The sequence below is a fragment of the Dryobates pubescens genome, chromosome 10 (genome assembly GCF_014839835.1).
Source record: "Dryobates pubescens isolate bDryPub1 chromosome 10, bDryPub1.pri, whole genome shotgun sequence".
In the NCBI taxonomy this organism is placed as follows: Eukaryota; Metazoa; Chordata; class Aves; order Piciformes; family Picidae; genus Dryobates; species Dryobates pubescens.
In genome coordinates this window covers 36330267-36351822 of record NC_071621.1, presented here as the reverse complement: position 1 = coordinate 36351822, position 21556 = coordinate 36330267, and the positions used below count along the sequence as shown (strand labels likewise).

The window sequence follows — 21556 nt, the reverse complement described above, 5'->3', positions numbered from 1 at the left end:
GACATGGCTTTATCGAGCTGCAGAGACATGCACTGCAGCAGCATCAGATGCAGGGGCATTTCAAGGAGATTGGTGTATGCTCTATAAAACTGAAGGGAAATTTCCTTGCCAAAAGACATCTCTTTGTCCTTAGTTTTAATTCACATTTGTTACTAAGTCTTATGTTGTAAATAAGACTGGTTTTCCTAAGGTGCAAAAGTTAGGACCATGAATATGACTATTAAAAATACAGTCCAATCTACTGTATGGATAAGCTGGGAACAGACTTTTTAAGATCTTGGTTTGTTACAAAGCTAAATAAAACAGGCTACAGATGTCATGTAGATGGTAACGTAGGTAGAGACTACAGAGCCTTGATGATGGTGATGGATGTCCTGCGCTCTACAACTACCTGAAAGGAGGTTGTAGCCAGGTGGGGGTTGGTCTCTTCTCCCAGGCAACCAGCACCAGAACAAGAGGACACAATCTCAAGCTGCGCCAGGGAAGGTTTAGGCTGGATGTTAGGAAGAAGTTCTTCCCAGAAAGAGAGACTGGCCATTGGAATGTGCTGCCCAGGGAGGTGGTGGAGTCACCATCACTGGAGGTGTTTAAGAAACTAGATGAGGCACTTGGTTTAGTTGATTAGATGGTGTTGGGTGGTAGGTTGGACTCAATGATCTCAAAGGTCTTTTCCAACCTGGTTTGTCTATTCTATTCTATTCTATTCTATTCTATTCTACTCTACTCTACTCTACTCTACTCTACTCTATTCTTACCAGGAGTGCAAATTTTATCAGCTGTGCTCATGGATGCCTGTTGGTCTGATGAGGTACTTGAAGTACCTCCTAACTGACTAGCAGCAGCTCCTTTTCCAACTGATCTACAGTGGGCAAAACTTCAGGTGCTCACTAAAATGGAGGCATGAACTGGAATCTGACACATCTCAGACACGATCCCCAGTGGTTGAAGAGCTGACCATTTGCACTACTTGATCTTAATGAAACCTGGTGCAGTGTCGTGGTCCCTGTAATGGACTTCAGAGGATTCTAGAGGGTCTAGATGGGCTGTGAACCTGAGCTCCTAACAGATTCTTAGTAATCTGCTTTAGGGGACATACTGGACCAGGTCATTGGCACAAGGAAGTTTTCCTTTAGCTGAGAAGGCTTTGCTGGCTGATTGCTGGGTGCCTGAGAAGATAGGTCTGGGGGAGTGGGGCTGGTGGAGCATTTGCAGATCCATTTTATTGCTGTTTAAGTTTGCTCATTTAAAATTTATTTTGTTTTGGTTTGTTTTGTTTTCTCTCTCTGAGGAAAGTTTCATGTTTGACATTTGCTGAAAACCATCCCACGGTTTTGCAGCTAAATGATCTTTTTGCAGTAATTAAGTGACCTAGCTCATCTATTACAGAAATGCAATGTTCCTTACCAAGAAGTGAAACATGTCTATAAGCCAAGTCTTGATTGACACTCTTCCACTTACATGAATTCAACCATCAAACTGGTTTTCTTTTGTCTTCTCCCTCTTTCTCCTCAAGGTTTCTCCTCTCATCCATATAAATTATATGCAGAACAAGTCTTATGGAAAAAAACTGTCTTTTCTTTCCTTGTCTATACAAAGCCTGGCACAGTGAGAACTTGATCCCTGAACAGCATTTTGAAGTAGTGTGTGCTCTAAGTGTTTGAATACTTGAATTTCTTTTATTACTCATAAGGGAGAGAGGCTGTGGGACACAAGTGCTGGAGTAATTGCTCTCTAAAGTAGCCACATTGGCATTCTTCAAGTGTGTAGAGATCTGTGCCATGGCAAGGAGAACATGAACCCTGTATTCTAGTAGGGTCTCTGATGAACAAAACTTATGCAATCCAAAATCTATATGGAGCACTCACAGAGCAGTAACTACAGCAACTAGTTCATATCTGAAGGGAGGGTGTAGCCAGGTGGGGGTTGGTCTTTGCTCCCAGGCAACCAGCACCAGAACAAGAGGACACAGTCTCAGGCTGCACCAGGGGATGTTTAGACTGTAGGTGAGGAGAAAGTTCTTCCCAGAAAGAGTAATTGGGATGTGCTGCCCAGGGAGGTGGTGGAGTCACCATCCCTGGAGGTGTTCAAGAAAGTGACAACTTGAAGCCATGGTTTAGTTAGTCATGAGGTGTTGGGTGGTAGGTTGGGCTTGATGATCTCTTAGGTCTTTTCCAACCTTATTGATTCTATGATTCTATAACTTCTTCAGACTGAGTGAGAAAATCTTGCAAGACTCTCCTGTACTTGCTCAGAAGGAAAAGGAAACTCTGAAATGTGAAATCCCTTTGTAATACCTCTGGTAGGGACTTCATTTCTCCAACTCTTTGGGGAAGGACAAGATCTGCTTTGCAAGGTAGATGTTAAGACAGGGTTGAATACAAACCCAGGACCATTTAATTTATTTCTAGAACTAATAACAAGACTTTAGAAAGCAGACAGGACATTACCCCAACAATTAACAACTAAACATTACACCAACAATTCCTGCATCATCTGGAGGAGAGAAGACAAACTCCATCCTCAGTTCAAATTTCAGCTTTATCCCTGGGTTTGTTGTGACCAAAACAGTCCTCATACTCACTTGTAGCTGGCATTTGTTTCTTCAGCTTAGCAGATGAACATTTTTCATTGACAGCATAAGCAGAGGCACAAGTCATTTACCTGTGAGCTCTTCGTTGGGCCAGGAGCCAAGCTGGCAGGCTTTGCATGTGTATTCATCAAACACATATTCATTCTCTTTGCAAGGAGTGCAGGTCCAACAGCAACTCACTTCTCCTTTACGGATCACCTGAAACAAAAATTGACATTTACTGTGGCAGCAGAAAAGGTACATTCATGCTGCCCTGTTTCTTTTGGGGTTTGTTTGGGCTCTTTTGATAGAGGGCTTTAAAAAAAAATATATGTATTTTAAAGGGAGGGGTTTTTTAGTGGTATATTTGCCTAGACAGAAGGGAGGTTTTTATTTAAGGATATATTTACCTAGACAGAATACAGCACAAGCTTACAGCTCTTCCATTGTGGGTATATACCAGAAGAAAGAAACCATCAGCCCCACAGAGGTGTAAGTGGAGGCACAGAATGTCAGTGTGCTGAATGACAATAAAAAGTGTTTTCCCCTGTTAGAATGAGCAAAGCTCATTGTGTGATACCGAAGGCATACAATTCACTCTGTTGTGGAGCAGACAGGGGATCATGCCAGTGGCTTTACTTTCCTAAGGGTTCATTACTGAAAGACTTTTGGGTGCTTTGTATTGTTTTTTTTTTTTAATCCAATTGTGAGTGATGTATTCAAACTGATTTTTCTCCCAGGCATAAAACTAAACATGCCTTTTCCAGGGTTACTTAATTACTGCATTTCTAATTAACATTTAAGGTGAAAATGTTATCTTTATCAGTTTTAATGTCTGACTTGATTTCTCATTTGATAATTTACTGATGAATTCACATCTTAGGATTACTTTAATTTTGACAAAGGGCTGTGTAGTTAACTTTGATATCTATAACCAATAACATAATGATGGCCATAAAGGGCATTTCAGACTGAACTCCTAGCATATGTCTAAGTGTGACAAATTGGCTTCATAGTGAGGAATCTTCTTGGGAGAATCCTTGAGAGAGCATGAGCAGAAGGTAGAAGGATGCTGCTAATGAAGATCACAAGACACTTCCAATCACCTGTGTTGTGGCCACAGATCATAGGGGAGTTCAGAGCTGTCCAGTTCTGAAGTTATTATCTGCTTGCCCATTTCTGTTCCCTCATATGTGACCTTGTGGCTGGAGCAAGCTAACACCAGCCTCCTCTTTATTTACTGTGGGAGTAATTCATCTCACCTTCCTTATCTGTCTGCAGAAGGTGTGTTCTCATCTGAACCAATTGGCTGGGGGCCTTTTACCATCAGTGAAAAGAAGGAAGTGTTCCTACACCCAGATTCAGCTTAAGTGTTTTCAAGGCCTACCTGAAGATGAGATGACTCCTGATCTGGAATGATATATCATTATCATTGACTGTAATAAAAGTTCAGACATCTATTACAACTGTATGTGTCTGTGCTGAAGACATATTTGGTCTGATGAAACTCACTCACTGACTCTGCTTAAGACCAGTTAAAGAGTAAAACATTTTGATTCTGGAAAACTCTGCAGAGATTTACTTTGTGCTACAGAACATGGTCAGCCTGACATCAGCCTCTCACTATAGATGCTTTGCAATGTTCTGTTAAGACAGAAGAAAAGTGTTCTGGCATCCAGTGAGGTATGTCAGAAATTACAGGTGCTGGGTTTTGGGTTTTTTTTCCCTTCAGCCTGAGTCACTCTGCTGTCCATGCCCATCCCTGCAGCCCACAGACTGCAAGGTAAGCTGAGGACTTGAAGGGTTTTAGCTGTTCTGTAGTGTCATGGGATTCTGAAGGATTACAGAGTACAATTAGTACATGACAGATCCACCCACCATCCTTACTTACTGCAGCATGAAAAGGCAGATAGGAAAGATAAAAACCCTAGGAAATAAAGAATCAGTAAAACATGTATGAGTAAAAAACATTACCCACCTTCCCTCAGGTTGTAAGTGGTGGTAGCTATCAATGTTCTCTGGGGATACTACTACAGAATTAAGGTCTGACTAATACTGTTCCAATCTAGAGTTCTGTGCCTAGCACTGAAATCCTAGCAAATATTGTTTATAATTTCTGTGCAATTGTACTGACAAGTCTCAGTCAGGGGTTTACACTCCACTGAATCAGCTTCTGCAAAAAAACATGCAGGGAAAAATTCCTCCAAATGTACCAGTTCTAAGGCATTTGGAATACAACTATAAAATGTCAGCAGTTCACAAAAGTACAAGGAAATGGCAACTTAGGAAAACAGTGAGATGACTCTGATATGAGCAAGAGCTAAGGACTTGAGTCTGTACCTTTTACTGAAGTTGTGGGATAGTGTCTCCATGTAACAGTCAAGGAAAAATTGCTCTCAAATTTCAAGGCAATGTATTCTACATGACTGAAATAAATGGAGAAAACATTTACCTTTATTTGGCCTTTTTCACAGGGTTCACTGCACACAGATCTGATGATACTGTTTTTCTCTGACCATATTTCATCGTCATCCATTTTCAGCTCACCGTTGTCCCAGCTGCCAACATTGATATAATCGAAGTAGTCCTTCCCCATTTTCTTAAAGTTCATGATTTCATATCTTTGGAAACACAAAGGGGAGACAGAGCTGAGTTGAGGAGAGTGTCATTAAATGTTTCAAATTAAAGGAACACTATACAGTCAAAACCAAGCTTGTGGCAATAAAGAAGGCAGAATTTCAAGCATTATGGCTGTGCCTGAGTCTCTCTGAACAGTGTTTGTGGTAGAATCTTCCTTTTCCTTTTTCATAGAATCAATAAGGTTGGAAAAGACCTCAGAGATCATCAAGTCCAACCTAGCACCCAACACCTCAGGACTAACTAAACCATGGCTTCAAGTGCCACATCCAATCCCCTCTTGAGCACCTCCAGGGATGGTGACTCCACCACCTCCCTGGGCAGCACATTCCAATGGCCAATGACTCTCTCAGTGAAGAACTTTCTCCTCACCTCCAGCCTACACTTTCCCTGGCACAGTTTGAGACTTTGGCCTCCTGTTCTGGTGCTGGTTGCCTGGGAGAATGACACTTATTTGTTTTTGCACTTATTTAATTTGTTTTATTCCATTACCATGAAAATCCCCAGAACACTTTGGAGTGTTCTGTGAGTGATTGTATTTGTTTAAGGAAAACAGTGAAATGAGGCTGGTGGGATTGATCCTGCTCAACTGTCACCACTGAGGTCAACTGCATAGGGAACCCTTGCTGTCATAGGCTCCCTCTCTAGCAGATGCAGAGAAAGCTAAACCTATGATAATTCCCAATGCTGATTGCTCCACACTCTCTGCAGGTCATTATTCCCAACCTGAGAGTGCCTGAGAACAGATAAGCTTCTACAGTGAGGTAGAAGCAATCTAGACCCATAGGATGAAAAGGAATCTTCTGTGCAGTAAGACTGCAAGATGTAGTTTGGTGTGGCACCCAGAGACAAATCAGGCATCATTCTTAAGGCACAGATTCCCAGAATCCAAGGCTCTGTGGCTTCTTGGAGGCTTCAGGGAGATGCCCTTAATCCACAGGCACCTTGTGGGCCATGCATTTGAGAATGGAGTTAAGACTCAATTTTTCTTCTTCTTCTTTTTAATGTTTCTTCTCTCACACTGCAGTAGCAAATGCTACTCTGCCCCAACCACACAACTCCCTTTATATAATACAACTCCCATTTTTATATGATTTCTCCACAATCAGAACACGTTTAGTTCCTTGCACAGTATGGCATGGAAGAGAGAGAGAGTATTCATTCTTCAGTCCTAGGCTGCTTTTGGCTCAGGTCACAATATTATTGGGGAAAAGAAGTGTTAAGAGCGGAGCTAGAGCTGATCACAGTTTTCAGATTCATGTTGATCTTCCTCCTACATTCTCTTTAGCTCCTGCAGAGTCCTGCAGTCCTATGGAGCACCACAGGACTCACTAGTTTGCTTCTGACATCCTGAACAGCAGGACACCTTTCTGCATTACAGGCAAGTTGTTTCAAGACTTTCTTGTAAAGCATGCTTGGAAAATTTGTGAACTCCTGAAACGATGCTGCTGTGCTTTTCTCTACTTCCTCCTTAGTGGGTTTTGCAGCAATGTAAGCAAGCAACATGAAATCCACAAACAATATAGGCTGAGAAGATCAGTGCAACCTTAGGCTTAGAAAATCTGCCTGGTTCATAAATGAAGAGATAACCTGATGGCAGCAGGCATCAAATTAGTCCCCAGGGAAAGCATATGGACAAGACTGAATTAGGGAAGACTGAATTAGGAGTGATATTGCCAGAGTGTAATTTATGAAGTCTAGTGTATATGTGCATCTCATTAATTTACACAATCTCCTAAGGAGATACTCAGGTACTCAGAAGATACTCTTAAGTTTTGGGGAAACATTTTATTAGGACTGACAAGCAGCAGCCATATTATAGCTAACATCTTGGTGCCATGGGTTAGTTGTTTGGGTGGTGTTGGATTGGTTGATGGGTTGGACGCGATGATCTTGAAGGTCTCTTCCAACCTGGTTTATTCTATGTATGTATTCTATGTATGTATGTAATACAAGTGACAGAAGCTGTGGATGAAGCCTGCCATCAAAGTTTTTCTCTCACTGGTATAAAAAGAGTTTCTAGTAAAACTATTATATCCCTAATCTCCTCCCATGGGTTTGAGAATGCTTTGAATCAGGAAATAAAGGCTAACTATAACACTGGGGCAACTATGGCAGGGGTTCAGTGTGAAATCACACAAGGGTCAGGACTGAAGGAAACCTGTGAAAGGACAGGAAAGAGGGGCTGTGAGAGACTAAATCTTGTCTCTCTTGATGTGACTCAACAAAGATAAAATCACCTTTGCTGCTTGCCCAGGCAATAGCTGATGTGTATTGGGCAGACATTGAGGTACTGGAGTGCATCCAGAGAAGAAAAACAAAGCTGGTGAATGGCCTGGAGAACAAGCCTTATGAGGGACTGGAGGACTGAGGGAACTAGAGCTGTTTAGTCTGGAGAAGAGGAGGCTGACAGGAGACACCTTTGCTCTCTACAACTACCTGAAAATAGGTTCTAGTGAGGTGGAGATTAGTCTGTTTTCCCTGGTATCAGGCATTAGGATGAGAGGAAATGGACTGACACTGTGCCAGGGGATGTTTAGACTGGATGTTAGGAAAAATTTCTTTACTGAAAGAATGTTCAGGCACTGTAATACCAAGGGTTTTTTTTTTTCTGAGGTTCACAGTCATGGCAAAAGTTTTTCAAGGAATAAACAGACAAACCAAAAAGTTAGCCCAGAAGCCACCATGGAGTCTTTATTCAGCATTGTCAGGACATTCTAACACTTCTCTGAGTATCTTTTTGTTCAAGCTGCCAATTCTGTTTCATGGGCAGATCAACAAAAGTACTGCCACTATTTAACAGGCCACAGGACTTAAAACAGTTATCCCTCCAGTGGTGTTCCATGCATAGATCCCAAGGGAAATACTGGAAAGAAACCTAGAAACTTAAATAAACTATTATCTCAATATGTTGTGTCTCTTCTGTCTCTGGAGCACACCATTAATGGACTGATAGTAATAGCCAGACTCAGTAAGTCCTTTTCTATAGTGGAGGCTCATGAGTCACTGGCTCCCTGGAGCTTCCTTGAGCTATCACAGGGACAGTTTGTTACTTTAAGATAGGAGAGACCAGATGGTGCAATAACACATTTCCAGCAGTGCCCTAATCGCTGTGCAAAACTCTTAACTTCAAAGCAGAAGTTCCAGGCAGTTGCTAAGAATCCATACTCTATTGGTAATGCAGCCAAAACATCAGCAGCTTGTTTTTCTGGTCTTTTCTACCTTTTCAATTGCTTCTTTAGACATTTGACAGTATTTAGAGATAGTTATCTTCCAGAAAAATCATGGCTGTTCCTTCCCTATTCATTTGGGTTTTTTCCACATCTTCTTGTCTCACCTAAAACACCACCAGGCTGTCTATCTGCTTAAAGCTCAACAAACACATAAAGTTGTAGATGGCAATAATGTCTCCCCTGAGCCTCCTCTTCTCCAGGCTAAGCAACCCCAGCTCCCTCAGCCTCTCCTCACAGGGCTGTGCTCCAAACCCCTGCCCAGCTTTGTTGCCCTTCTCTAGACACCTTCCAGCAACTCAACATCTTTCCTAAACTGAGGGGCCCAGAACTGTTCTTTCCTATTCCAAAGTTAATGCTTTCCTTTAATTTCACATTAAAGGGAGAAGACGAAATTCAAGTGAGCAATTTCCCCTCTAATCATCTGTTGAATATGATGCCATCAAAAAGAGGTTTAAAAACTTCTCACAACCAATCAAACTGGAGTAAAAGCAGTGAGTGAGGCAGGAATCTACCCACTGACATACGGGAGAAAAAATATACTTTGAACGTTATCATGCTTCCTGTTCATCTTCTGGGAGTTCAGCAGGCAGAAACCTAGAAAACACTTCATTATGCTAGTTTTTAATGTGCACTTATGTGGATGTAGTATATAAGTAGTAGAAAAACAAAAAATTGTCTTGTATTTCATAGGTGTCTATAGATGTAGATAAGTAAGCAGCAAAAGAAGCTCAGTTCAAATTCCATTTGACTTACAGCTGCAGAGTTATGAATTAATAGCTTAGTCTGCTATGAAAGTGGGAAGCCTTTATTTGGAAGAGATGGAAGCAGATTTTTAATTGTTCTGAATGAAGAAAAAAAATATAATCCCAGGTGAATCAATACAATAGTTCTGACATTGGTTTACCTTTCTTAATAGACTGTGTCTGCTGCCACTGCTAGTCACCCAATCGAACTTCATTTAAATACCAAAGAGAGAGAAAGCACTGCTGTGCTGGCAGTGAAACTCTGTGAATGTGAAGTGGAAAATCTGGGGGGTTGTAGTGAGAAGTATTACCTTTGAAAGCCAAAGATCAAAATGTAAATTCATACACGAGGACTGTATGCCTGAAAATGCTTGGGTTTGACCTTAAATGTAATAAGAAATGCACATTAAAAAGGGAGGGAGGAAGGGAGGGAGGGAGGGAGGGAGGAAGGAAGGAAGGAAGGAAGGAAGGAAGGAAGGAAGGAAGAAAGGAAGGAAGGAAGGAAGGAAGGAAGGAAGGAAGGAAGGAAGGAAGGAAGGAAGGAAGGAAGGAAGGAAGGAAGGAAGGAAGGAAGGAAGGAAGGAAGGAAGGAAGGAAGGAAAAGAAAGTGAAAGAAAGAGAAAGAGAAAGAGAAAGAGAAAGAAAGTGAAAGAAAGCAATAGAAAGAGAAAGAAAGCAAGCAATAGAAATAGAAAGAGAAAGCAAGCAATAGAAACAGAAAGAAAGAAAGAAAGAAAGAAAGAAAGAAAGAAAGAGAAAGAAAGAAAGAGAAAGAAAGAAAGAAAGGCAGAAAGAAAGAGAAAGAAAGAAAGAAAGAAAGGCAGAAAGAAAGAACAACCAATAAGCACAGACATTCAGGAAATGTGAGAGTAAACATATGAGATCTTCAGTCTGATGTCAGGTCTGCATGCACCTGCTACATACAGTTAATAAATATGTCTGATATGAAACAATTTGGCAAATGACATCAATACCTTCCTGGAGAGTCACCGTTTTCATCAAACAAGATCATGTCCCCAGAGACTCCAGTAAAATTAGTCTTCATGAGGGATTCCAGAAGCTTCCGACCATCTATGGGCTTCATGGCATCGCAGAGGCCCACATAGCCCGGACACAGCGACATCTGCATGTTGTGAAGGCCATATGCCATCGAGTATATTGCATTGATTACAAAGCCCATCTTGGAGTCCTGAACATGCTGAGTCCTCAGAGTCATCTGGCCTGCCAAGGAACATTGCAAAGCTGGTGGTTAGTGCATCAGCTCTTCAGACATCTGTTACTGAGCTAGTTATTAATGGTGGAAAGTCCTTTCTCAGTGTCTTGGATAGATGCTCTTACTGGTACACACATTGACCATTAAAAAACCCCCACCAACAATAAAACAAAGGCTTGAAGGAAGAGGTTCCCCATACATATGTTGCTATGTGTGAGGTTCTAAATCTTGTCTCTCTTGATGTGACTCAGCAAAGATAAAACCACATTTGCTGCTATTGATACTCTCTGGAATATGCATATTCACCACCTGAACACATACCTAAAACTGTATAAAAGATCTGAGCAGCTACTGGCTCAGGAGAAGGCAAACACCCTGGGGCAAGGCTGCTCTGAAGAAAAACAAAATACCAGGAGAGAAAAGGGCAGAGACATCACCAAGTATCCTGGAAGAAACAGACCAGGAGGAACCCTCTCTCCATGTCCTAAGTTCCACCTGCTGCAAAAGAGGCTGCTCAGAGAAGGACTTGGACTTGGACTTTGGAACTCTCCCTTCCCTCCTCCAGCAGAGGAAAGCACAGCCAACAAGGATGACCTCTCCTCCACGTCAAGACTGCAGCACCCTTCCTCCACAGACCCAAACTGTCTTGGGGGGTGAGGGGTGTGGTAATATAATTCCTTTCCTCATCTCTCTCCCTCTCTCGCTCGCTCTCTATTTTCTTTCTCTCTCTCTCCTTTTGATCCATCCACTTTATTCTGTTCATAAATAGCCTCGAGGGCTGTTGATATTTTAGCCTTGTTTGTGCCTCTGATTTCGTGAACAGGAATATTCAAAAGAACTGAGTCTCTTTCGCTCTCTGGATCAGGACACTATGCTGTTGCTGCCTGTCTCAGCACAGCTCCACACCTCACATGTATTGTTTTCCAGCTACTCCATGCATTTTTGTGAAGCATGTCATGGACATTATCACATTATATTATGAACATGTGATGGAGAATCCGGGAAATTCTCACCCGCAGAAATGTCTCCAAGTTCCCAGAAATCTTTTGGTTTGAGATATAAATGCTAACACAGGGTCTGTTCTGGTGTGACCTTGTAGCACAAGCCCTGTAAGGAGAGGCTGAGGGAGCTGGGGGTGTTTAGCCAGGAGAATAAGAGGCTCAGGGGAGACCTTATTGCTCTCTACAACTACCTGAAGGGAGGTTGTAGCCAGGAGGGGGTTGGTCTCTTCTCCCAGGCAACCAGCACCAGAACAAGAGGAGTCAGTCTCAAGCTGTGCCAGGGGAAGTTTAGGCTCCAAGTTTAGGCTTCACAGAGAGAGTTGTTAGCTGTTGGAATGTGCTGCCCAGGGAGGTGGTGGAGTCCCCATCCCTGGAGGTGTTCAAAAAGGGATTGGATGTCACACTTGGTGCCATAGTTTAGTAGTCATGAGGTCTTGGGTGACAGGTTGGACTTGATGATCTCTGAGGTCTTTTCCAACCTTATTGATTCTATGATTCTATGACAGAACTTCTGTTTCAGAACCATGGAAACTATTCTGTGCAAACCTGGACACAACTCCTGTACTAAAAGTTCCTGTTCTACTATGTCCCCTACTTGCTGCTCTCTGCTTATGAAGTGAGGATAAGGATGTAATGCAGATGAACACATTAGAATGTCTGTAAAGGCTTTGATGACGTGGTTTAGGCAATGGCTCTCTTTACTGCTTAACCTTACTTTGTCTTTTAAAAGATAATGTCTAGATGTCTATTTACTATTTAAGCTTCTGTGAAATACAGAATAAAAATTCATTCAGCAGCACCCTGAAGGCTTCCCTTTTTTTAAAGCCAGTGTTATTAATGACACAGATTCGCTCTGTTGGCAGCACCAGTCCAGCTAAGGAAGAGTAAGCTGGAGGTTTTCCGCCTCATATGTCATCAGTAGAGCTGCCAGCTGCACTCCAACCACCAAATCTTTGATACCGGGAAGTGAGAAGTGTCAGAGATAAACAACTGCCATCAGTGGTGCTGGGAATTTGTCAGACACCTGTAAAGATTTGGCTCTGTAGGGAGAACAAAGAGCTCTACGAGAACATTTGCTCTTCTTTTGTCAGTCAAGCAGCAATCCCTAGGAGCTGGGCTCCTGGGCAGCCAGAAGCAAAGGGAATGCAAATAACCTTCTCAGTCCACTCTGAGCTTCTGTCTTCCATGGAGGCGCTGGCAAACAGCAGGCACGGAGCTTACACCTGCCTGTCCGGGCTGCAGGGGAAGCCAGTGTGAGAAGCAGTTTATGCCACGAAAAGACTGATGTACAGACAAGCATTTTTTTTCTTGGAAGGAATGAAGACTAATATATAACTGGGAGGACAGCCCTCATTTAGTGTAACAATATCCATCCAGAAGTCAAAAATCCAGTCTGATGCCTCAGCATCTTTGGTGGAGACAAGAACCTCCAGGTAGTCATTGATCCCATCGTAAAACAGATGCACCTACAAGCTCACTTCTTCAGTGGTGAACAAGAGCATCACACAATTCTAATAACTGTAACATTTTGGAGTACTAAAAATATCAGGAAGGGTAGCAAAGATACATAGATCAAATTAAAAACCATTGTGTAGAGGTCAGTAAGTGAATGAGGGAGCTGAGAGATCATTTTTTCCCCTTCTGTTTTTTTGTCTTGTTTTGTTGTTATTGTTTGTTTGATTTTGGTTTGGTTATTTTTTTCCCCCTGGAGCTAGCAGTCAGAGTTCCAGTCAACATTAGGAGCAGGGATTAACATTTTGGACAGTTAAGTTACATAATCTTGAAATATCTGTGGTGGAAGAAAAAGCCTTGGCAAAGAACACAGAGTGTGTCCCATTTGTTCTGTTCTATCAAGGTATTGCTCTTTCCTAATTAAAAATAATAGGCATCAAAATTGCAACAGTGGAGCTCATGTGAAAGCCATATTAATTGAAAGTAAGTGGAAAATTGAACGAGGGTATTGCATGACAATACACAAAACGTGGTTTAACCAATTATTCATCCTCAAAATTAACAGCTCACAAACCGTGCAGGTAATTAGAGTAGCCATTAGGATGAATCAGATTTGCATCAGCAGCAGCGTGTATTACGAAACAATATTTCATCTGCTGGATTGTGTATGGCTGCTTAAAAATGTAATAACTTAATTGTCACAGGAAGAGTCTCCACTGTGAGTTGTGCTTGATTTTCCCAGAATTATTCTGGCTTTCTTTAAAGGTTGAACATCACTCGGTTCACTTGATGATTTGTAATAAGGCTGCTCAGCTTTCCACAGAAACTGCTGGCAGCTGTCAATGGAGTTGCAAAGGAGTGAGCTGTGGTGAGGATTTTAATATGCTTCCTACAGCTGGAGAAAGCATTTCCATGAGAAATTAACTGCCTCACTTTCCCTCATAGGGCAAATCCAACCTGCCATACCTTGCTGTTGGTTTACTGTACCTCAAGACTATAGGAAAGGAGAACGTCTCAAAAAATGAGACAAAAGAATTTTATTGGTCCTTAATATACCACAGCATGCTCTAACACAAACAAACAAACAAACATAGAATCATAGAATCAATAGGGTTGGAAAAGACCTCAGAGATCATCAAGTCCAACCTGTCATCCAACACCTCAGGACTAACTAAACCATGGCTTCAAGTGCCACGTCCAATCCCCTCTTGAACACCTCCAGTGATGGTGACTTCACCACCTCCCTGGGCAGCACATCCCAATGGCCAATTCCTCCTTCTGGGAAGAACTTTCTCCTCACCTCCAGCCTAAACTTTCCCTGGCACAGCCTTAGACTGTGTCCCCTTGTTCTGGTGCTGGTTGCCTGGGAGAAGAGACCAACCCCCACCTGGCTACAACCACCTTTCAGGTAGTTGTAGAGAGCAGTGAGGAAACTAGTGTTTATGCCCAAATGACTAGACAGTAATCTCTATTGTAGTACCTCAGAACCAATAAATACTAACACTTTATCATGACAATTACTGCAGAAATAATAATAATAATAATAATAATAATAATAATAATAATAATAATAATAATAATAATAATAATAATAATAATAATAGTAAACAACCTCCTTCAATGCAATAATGCAGCATGAATCAAATCTTACCTAATGAGGAAAGTGGGACAGGCTTGCAATCATCCATGATCAAGCACTGTGGCATTCTCTGAGAAATGAAGTAATCTCAATGGTTACAGGACATGCACAGATGCTTCAGTACTGGGTGGTTTTTATATTCCCTTATCTTTCTTGCCTAAGTAATTTTAGTAAGTAAAGGAGGGTTTAACCTGTTCTTTTCCCGTCTGTGAGATCACAGAATCATAGAACGATGGGGGTCAAAAGGGACCTCCAGGGATTATCTACTCCAGCCTCCCTGCCAAAGCAGGATCACCCAGAGCAGGTCACAGAGGAACCCCTCCAGACAGGTTTTGAAGGTCTGCAGAGAAGGAGACTCCATAACCTCTCTGGGCCACTTGCTCCAGTGCTTTGCCTCCCTCACAGTAGAATTTTTTTCTCACGTTGAGGTGGAACTTCCTGTGTTTGACCCTGCTGCCCCTTGTCCCGTCACAGGGCACCACTGGGAAGAGTGTGGCCATTTCTTCTTTGTACCCAGTCTTAAAATATATGCAACCATTAATAAGATCCCCTCCCAGTCTTCTCTTCTCCAGGCTAAATAGCCCCAGGTCTCAGTTTTTCATCATCAGACAAATGTTCCAGCCCCTTAATCATTCTCATAGCCCTCTCTTGGACTCCCTCTAACATTTCCCCATGTCTCTTGAACTGGGGAGGTAGTCCCAGATTTGAGGTCACACAGCCATTGATGTCTGCAAAATATTGTACAGACAAACCCTCTCCTTTCTTTGGCAAAGCAGAAAGGCCATTTGTACTTCAATTTCTCAACTCCTTTGCATTATCTTCTTGTTTTTCCTCTGCTTACTGCAATGATAATTGGATGGAATGTTTAGGTGTTACCATGCTATTTCTGAAATGAAAGTAAAATTATTCTAGATTTCATGGGAAATAAAAGCATGTAAATGTTTATGATTCTGCAGATCACTCAGACATCTATATAGAGAGAGGATTCAGGTGAGCCTGTGTAATATGGTTTACTGCATTAAGTATCAGCTAAGGAATTTCCTGGCAGTGGAGCAGGTGGTTAATATCCTTGCTCCCTGCCCCCCTGCTTATCTAAATATTCGTTGTGCCTGGATGTGTCCGTGTGTTCCCAGCTTTATTATGGGACTGTGATTATCCCAGTGGCAAAGAACCATTTGGGAATGGTACAAACTCAGAGCTTCATAACCTGCACCTTTTCTAGGTCACTGCTGGGAGTGACTCAGTTCAGGTCACCCCAGCAAAACCACATCAGAGGATGGATGTGGGCACATAGTGCTGCTCAGCATCACCTCATGGGAGGCGGCTTGGTGCCGCGCAAATGCAAGGGCAGCAATAGAGTCCGAGCCGAGGCAGACTGAAGGTTGTTTGGGCAGCTGGGCTGGGCTAGCTCTGAACCTGGGATTCACCAGCCGCTCAGAGACTGCCCAGGGCTAAACTCCTCCAGATTTGTTCTTTTCTGTTGTCACTTCTCCAAAGCACAAATATGTAGATGATGGAAGAGAAACATGTTCTTTCACCAGGAAAGTGATTCCAGCTGGCAAAAGTTCATTCCTGGGAGCTATTTAAAAACAATTAGTGTACTTAAGGGCACGGATCCAAGAAAGCACTTAAGGGCTCTGGTTGTGCCGGTGCCACGGGCAGTGCTCAGCTGCTCTCACGCCCCCGGCGCCTCCCCGCCTCACCGGAACCCCGGCTCCGGTGCCAGTCAGGGCTGTGGCTCCCCCTAGTGGGCACCGGGAGGGAGGGGAGCTGCTGCCAACAGTGAAATAACTCTCACAAGATCTCCTCCTTCCCTCAATACGGGGAAACAACAACCTCGCAGGCAAATCTGACATTCTTCTGCTTTTCCCAGTAATTAACATGCAAATAAGGAAAAAAAAAATCTTCAATAAAATTAGTAATTTTCTGGATTCTTGAGGTGAAAGTTGTCTTTTTATGTTCCATATTTTTTACCCCCAGGGAAAATGAAATAGATATTTCCCACTCCTTGTTTTTCTTGTTTCAAAGCCTCATCAATCAGGGATGCTGCAAAGTACAAAACCGCCCTGGTTCCATTTGCTTTTTCTGCTTTGTAACTTTTTTTTTTTTGAAGCTGAGAATGTTTTGAATTTTAAAGATGGGAGAAAGGGTAAAAGAAAAAGTCAAGTCAGTAGGCATCTGTTTCTCTGCACCACTTTCTTAACATTGCTAACATTGTGTCTTTTACAGAAGTCAATTTTTGGTCATAAGTTGCAAAGAAACACAGCCACCACGGATGCAAAGGTCTGTTAAATGCTAGCAGACATTTTTCTGTACCTGCAAACAAGCTTATGTGAAGTATTTGAATCTATACAGGAAGTCCAATGGCTGAGAGAAAAGAATGACAGGAGTTACTCCAATTAACCCATCTAGTAAGAAATCTGTGTAATATGAATACATTTAGTTATCACAGAATCACAGAGTCACCAAGGTTGGAAGAGACCTCAAAGATCATCAAGTCCAACCTGTCACCACAGACCTCATGACTGGACCATGGCACCACGTGCCACAACCAATCCCCTCTTGAACACCTCCAGGGACGGTGACTCCACCACCTCCCTGGGCAGCACATTCCAATGGCCAACGACTCTCACAGGGAAGAACTTTCTCCTCACCTCCAGCCTAAACTTCCCCTGGTGCAGCTTGAGACTGTGTCCTCTTCTTCTGGTGCTGGTTACCTGGGAGAAGAGGCCAACCCCTCCTGGTTACAGACTCCTTTCAGGTAGTTGTAGAGAGCAGTAAGGTCTGCCCTGAGCCTCCTCTTCTCCAGGCTAAACAACCCCAGCTCCCTCAGCCTCTCCTCACAGGGCTGTGCTCGAGGCCTCTCCTCAGCCTTGTTGCCCTTCTCTGGACACATTCAAGTGTCTCAATGTCCTTCTTAAACTGAGGGGCCCAGAATGATTTACTTTTATTCTTAAAGATGGAGAAACCTGGTCTACATGTATGATAGTGTTCATCTCTTTTCAGATAGCTTTCAAGGTTCAGAAAGGATGTGAGAAAAGGAATTATCATACAAAGAATAAACCCACAACAGCATAGTGTATCATTAAACATATCTAATATATGGAAGGAGAAAGACAGGAATCATAAAGTGAAGGGAAATAGATTTAGCTTTATAACCAGATTTTGGGGGAGTTTTATGAATTCAGCAATGAGAAGCCTGAAGTTATTGAAGTTAAAGGTGTGGCAAAATCAGGATTGATCTATATCAAAAAAGTCTTTCAAACAGATGTTCCAGAGCATAAGGCAGTTCTTAGTTCCATGCTGCCTCCTTTTCCAAGCCAAAAAAAAATCAATAGTGACATAACTGTGTAGCCTCCTGGCTCATATCATAGCTGAAAATCCCAGAAATTCACATCTAGAAATTTCTGGACCTAACCCAGTAGCACCATAAAAATACTGACAAACAGTTTGGGCTCCAGATCTGAAATGTGGGCCATAAAAATGAGGGCTGGCCCATCCTTCAGCTCGCCAGGGTCCAAGTATGAGAGATAAGATATCAAGTGCCAAACTGCATGGCAGGAAGGATGTATTCAGGAGAATGAATTCACGGTATAAAACCCCCAGAAATTCGTTATGTCTTAATTTGTTCTCATTTGCAATCAAACACCGAAAGCATAGGAATGCTAAGTTTTGTGAACATGAGCTTTAGATGTGGCACATAGAGAAAATATCCTTCTATTCTGACAGGACTTACTTTTCATTGGCTGAGTTCTGATGAAACCAACTTTGGCATTTGGGCTTGCATTTAATGAGTAGATTGCTAGCATGCTGCAGCATGAAAACTAGGCAGTCATGTTTTATTCCTGAGTTCTGTCAGGAAACCCAGTAGGGCCATTTGTTAAATCAAATTTCTGTTCTTCTGAAACTGGGAATTTCTGTGGATCCTTTTGACCTCATTAAAAGTAGCTGAAGCTCAATGAGATTTAGGAAACAGGAAGACACTTTCTGCATTTACATGTCATGTGCCCTTCTGTACCCTGAACTGCAAAACTTCTCTTGTATCCCAAATATCTTTTTAATCTCCCTTTCTGATCCTGTTCTTAATGGTTTGGTGATGTATTGGATTCTATTCTATTCTATTCTATTCTATTCTATTCTATTCTATTCTATTCTATTCTATTCTATTCTATTCTATTCTATTCTATTCTTCCTATTCTATTCTATATCTACTGCTCATCCTTCTTCTGTGTCAATTTTTGCACCCTAGGAAACAATGTTAAACTTGTGAATATGCTGGACTTCTGCATCCTGCTAAGACATTCAAATGCTGCTGCAAATCTCATTTCCCCCTGTTCAATCATGTTGAGCATGTTCTTCTGCCCTGCCAGTCCTTATTCCCAAGCATGTCAGACATAAGTTACTGCCCTCACTTTCAGTGCCCTCTGCGTTCCCTCTGTGACTGACCTCTGTGATCACCCAGTCTCCATCATTTCCCTTAGTGATTTCTACCTCTTTGAACCACAGTATTTTAGGTCAGGACCCTGCTGTAAATACCTGCAGCAGTGGCATGTCGCTTTCCTTCAAATTCTTGTTTCCATTGTCCCTTTGCATGAAACTACCATTTTAGTGTCTTTCTTTTCTTTATTGTTTTTTTCCTGGTGTGTAACCTCTGCCAGTCAAACTGAGATGCTGCACTGCTGCATCAGCATCAGTCTCTGTTTATCTGCTCCTCTTGCACTTAGGTCAGAGACACTTGGGATGTGTATCCTGACTTTGCTCTGTGTTTAAGCAACACTTTAAAGAAATACTATTCCATCTGTGCCTCTAGCTTTTGTGCAGCAGGGGAAAAAGGAGATCACTTAGCAGCAGGGGCAAAAGATTCATTTAAGAAACTGGTGAATGTAATAAATATGCTTCTGCTCCTGATGACTTTAAAGACTTGACTTTGCCTGCTAATGTCAGCTGCTTTAGAGTTTCACAACATACTGTGCTCATGTTTGGTTTTGTTTTTGCTGTGCTGAAATGGATTTGAAAAACACCATCACTAAGAGGAAAAGCTGCTAGGAATGTGAGTTGTGGTGAGGACACTTGTCTCTAGTAAAGCAAGCACATACACACCTTGTCTTCAGAAGTTCAAAAGCAATCAAAACCAAAGGACTAGATTAGCCTTTTATGACCAGCAGATGGTCATTGAGATTTACTCACCTGGCTCAGCTTGCCTATCTATTTACAAAATTTACTGAATCTTGGCCTCAGGTAACAAAAAAAATATCTGCCTGGTGCCAGAGGGGAGGCCAAATCCAATTCATGTCAAATCCCTGGTGGTCAGAGGCCACTACACGTCTCCTTTTACAGATGCATTTGAAATTCTTTGCTCTGACTTGGTGTTCAAAGGTGGTTTGTTCGCAGCTCTCCTGTGGCATGGGTCTGATTATGCTGAAAATCAAGTCAGGTAAGTCTGCAAACTTCTCACTTTCTGTAGTGCTCCAGCTGGGCAGAAAATCAATGTACTTAGCAACAGCAGTGACACCCATTTGGATTAAGTATGTTCAAATCTGCAAATGAAATGTGGGCTTGATGCTAAAATTTTCATCTCAGTGTGAACTAAGTGTATGTGAAGGGTTGGAGACTTCTTATGCTTGATAGAAATGAATGAATAATAAGTCTTATATATATTTTTAGGTTCTCTTTCTTTGGCTGATTTCACAGTTCTGTTGTGCACATCTTAATAAATTGTGTCTTCATTTCATAACAATACCTGCTTGGCACTGTCTGTGGATAGAAAAACACCCTCACAAGGAGACATGGATTCATTAATGACTTCATGTTTTTTCGTCATGGAGTTAAATGTAGGCTGCTATTTTGTTAGGCAGGGATCAGAAATGAAACTAAATGGTTTAGACAACTAAATTCATAGCTAGAGCAGAGATTCAATCAATTATTTATTCAGATTTCAACCATATCTCATGGTACTTAGATTAAAAGAATAGAATAGAATAGAATAGAATAGACCAGGTCAGAAATGACCTTTGAGATCACTAAGTCCAACCCATCACCCAACACCATCTAATCAACTACATCATGGCACCAAGTGCCCCATCCAGTCTCTTCCTAAACACTTCCAGTGGTGGTGACTCCACCACCTCCCTGGGCAGCACATACCAATGGCCAATCTCTCTTGCTGGGAAGAATTTCTTCCTAACATCCAGCCTAAACCTCCCCTGGCACAGCTTGAGACTGTGTCCTCTCATTCTGGTGCTGGTTGCCTCGGAGAAGAGACCAACCCCCACCTGGCTACAACCTCCCTTCAAGGAGTTGTAGAGAGCAAGAAGGTCTCCCCTGAGCCTCCTCTTCTCCAGGCTAAGCAACCCCAGCTCCCTCAGCCTCTCCTCACAGGGCTGTGCTCCAAACCCCTCCCCAGCTTTGTTACCCTTCTCTGGACACCTTCCAGCATCTCAACATCTTTCCTAAACTGAGGAGCCCAGACCTGGACCCAGTTTCAATAGTTTGTTTATATTGTTAACCTTTTGTTTTTGTTGTTGTTTTTAATTTTAATGCAGCCAGCTTATGGAGAACATTTTTTTCTTTCACACTACATTATTATTATTGCTTTCTGTAGAGAAACTTTGATTTAATAATGACCTCACCTATCAACCCCCAACAGCTTTCTATTGACCTTTTTATCAATAGCCCAAGAAGTAAAGAATGCCTTGCCTTTCAGTGCAACACAACCTTTTTGTTTTTCTCCAGTATTTCTCAATAAACTCCATGCCTTTAATTGGAATTTTCCTGTGCAGCTGCTGGAGAAGAGAATGCATTCAGGTAGATCAGCTAAAGGGCACAGTCCTGTTTTCTTATCAGGGTAAATCTGAAGCAGCACTTGGATATTCATCATCATGCAGAAACTGTCAGGACAGTCTATGAAATGTTTTTGACCACTGAGGGCAAGTTTTATCTTTACAATACTGTGGAGCCTGAACTGATGGCATTTGAAAGTCAAAACCTTGAGTGTTTGAAGTTAAGAAACCAAACACAAATGTGGGAATTGGTAGAGAAATGTGATTTTCAAAGTCATATATATGAGGTA

At 42.1% G+C, this 21556-nt stretch overlaps 1 protein-coding gene across 1 annotated transcript in view; it reads right to left on the bottom strand.

The window, feature by feature from the left end:
• The window catches only part of GRM5 (glutamate metabotropic receptor 5), a 259462-nt gene that overhangs the window by 30299 nt on the left and 207607 nt on the right, over positions 1-21556 (bottom strand). The window contains 3 exon segments of the mRNA XM_009901510.2: positions 2662-2788; positions 5022-5190; positions 10157-10403. Coding sequence (XP_009899812.1) covers positions 2662-2788; positions 5022-5190; positions 10157-10403 — 543 coding nt within the window.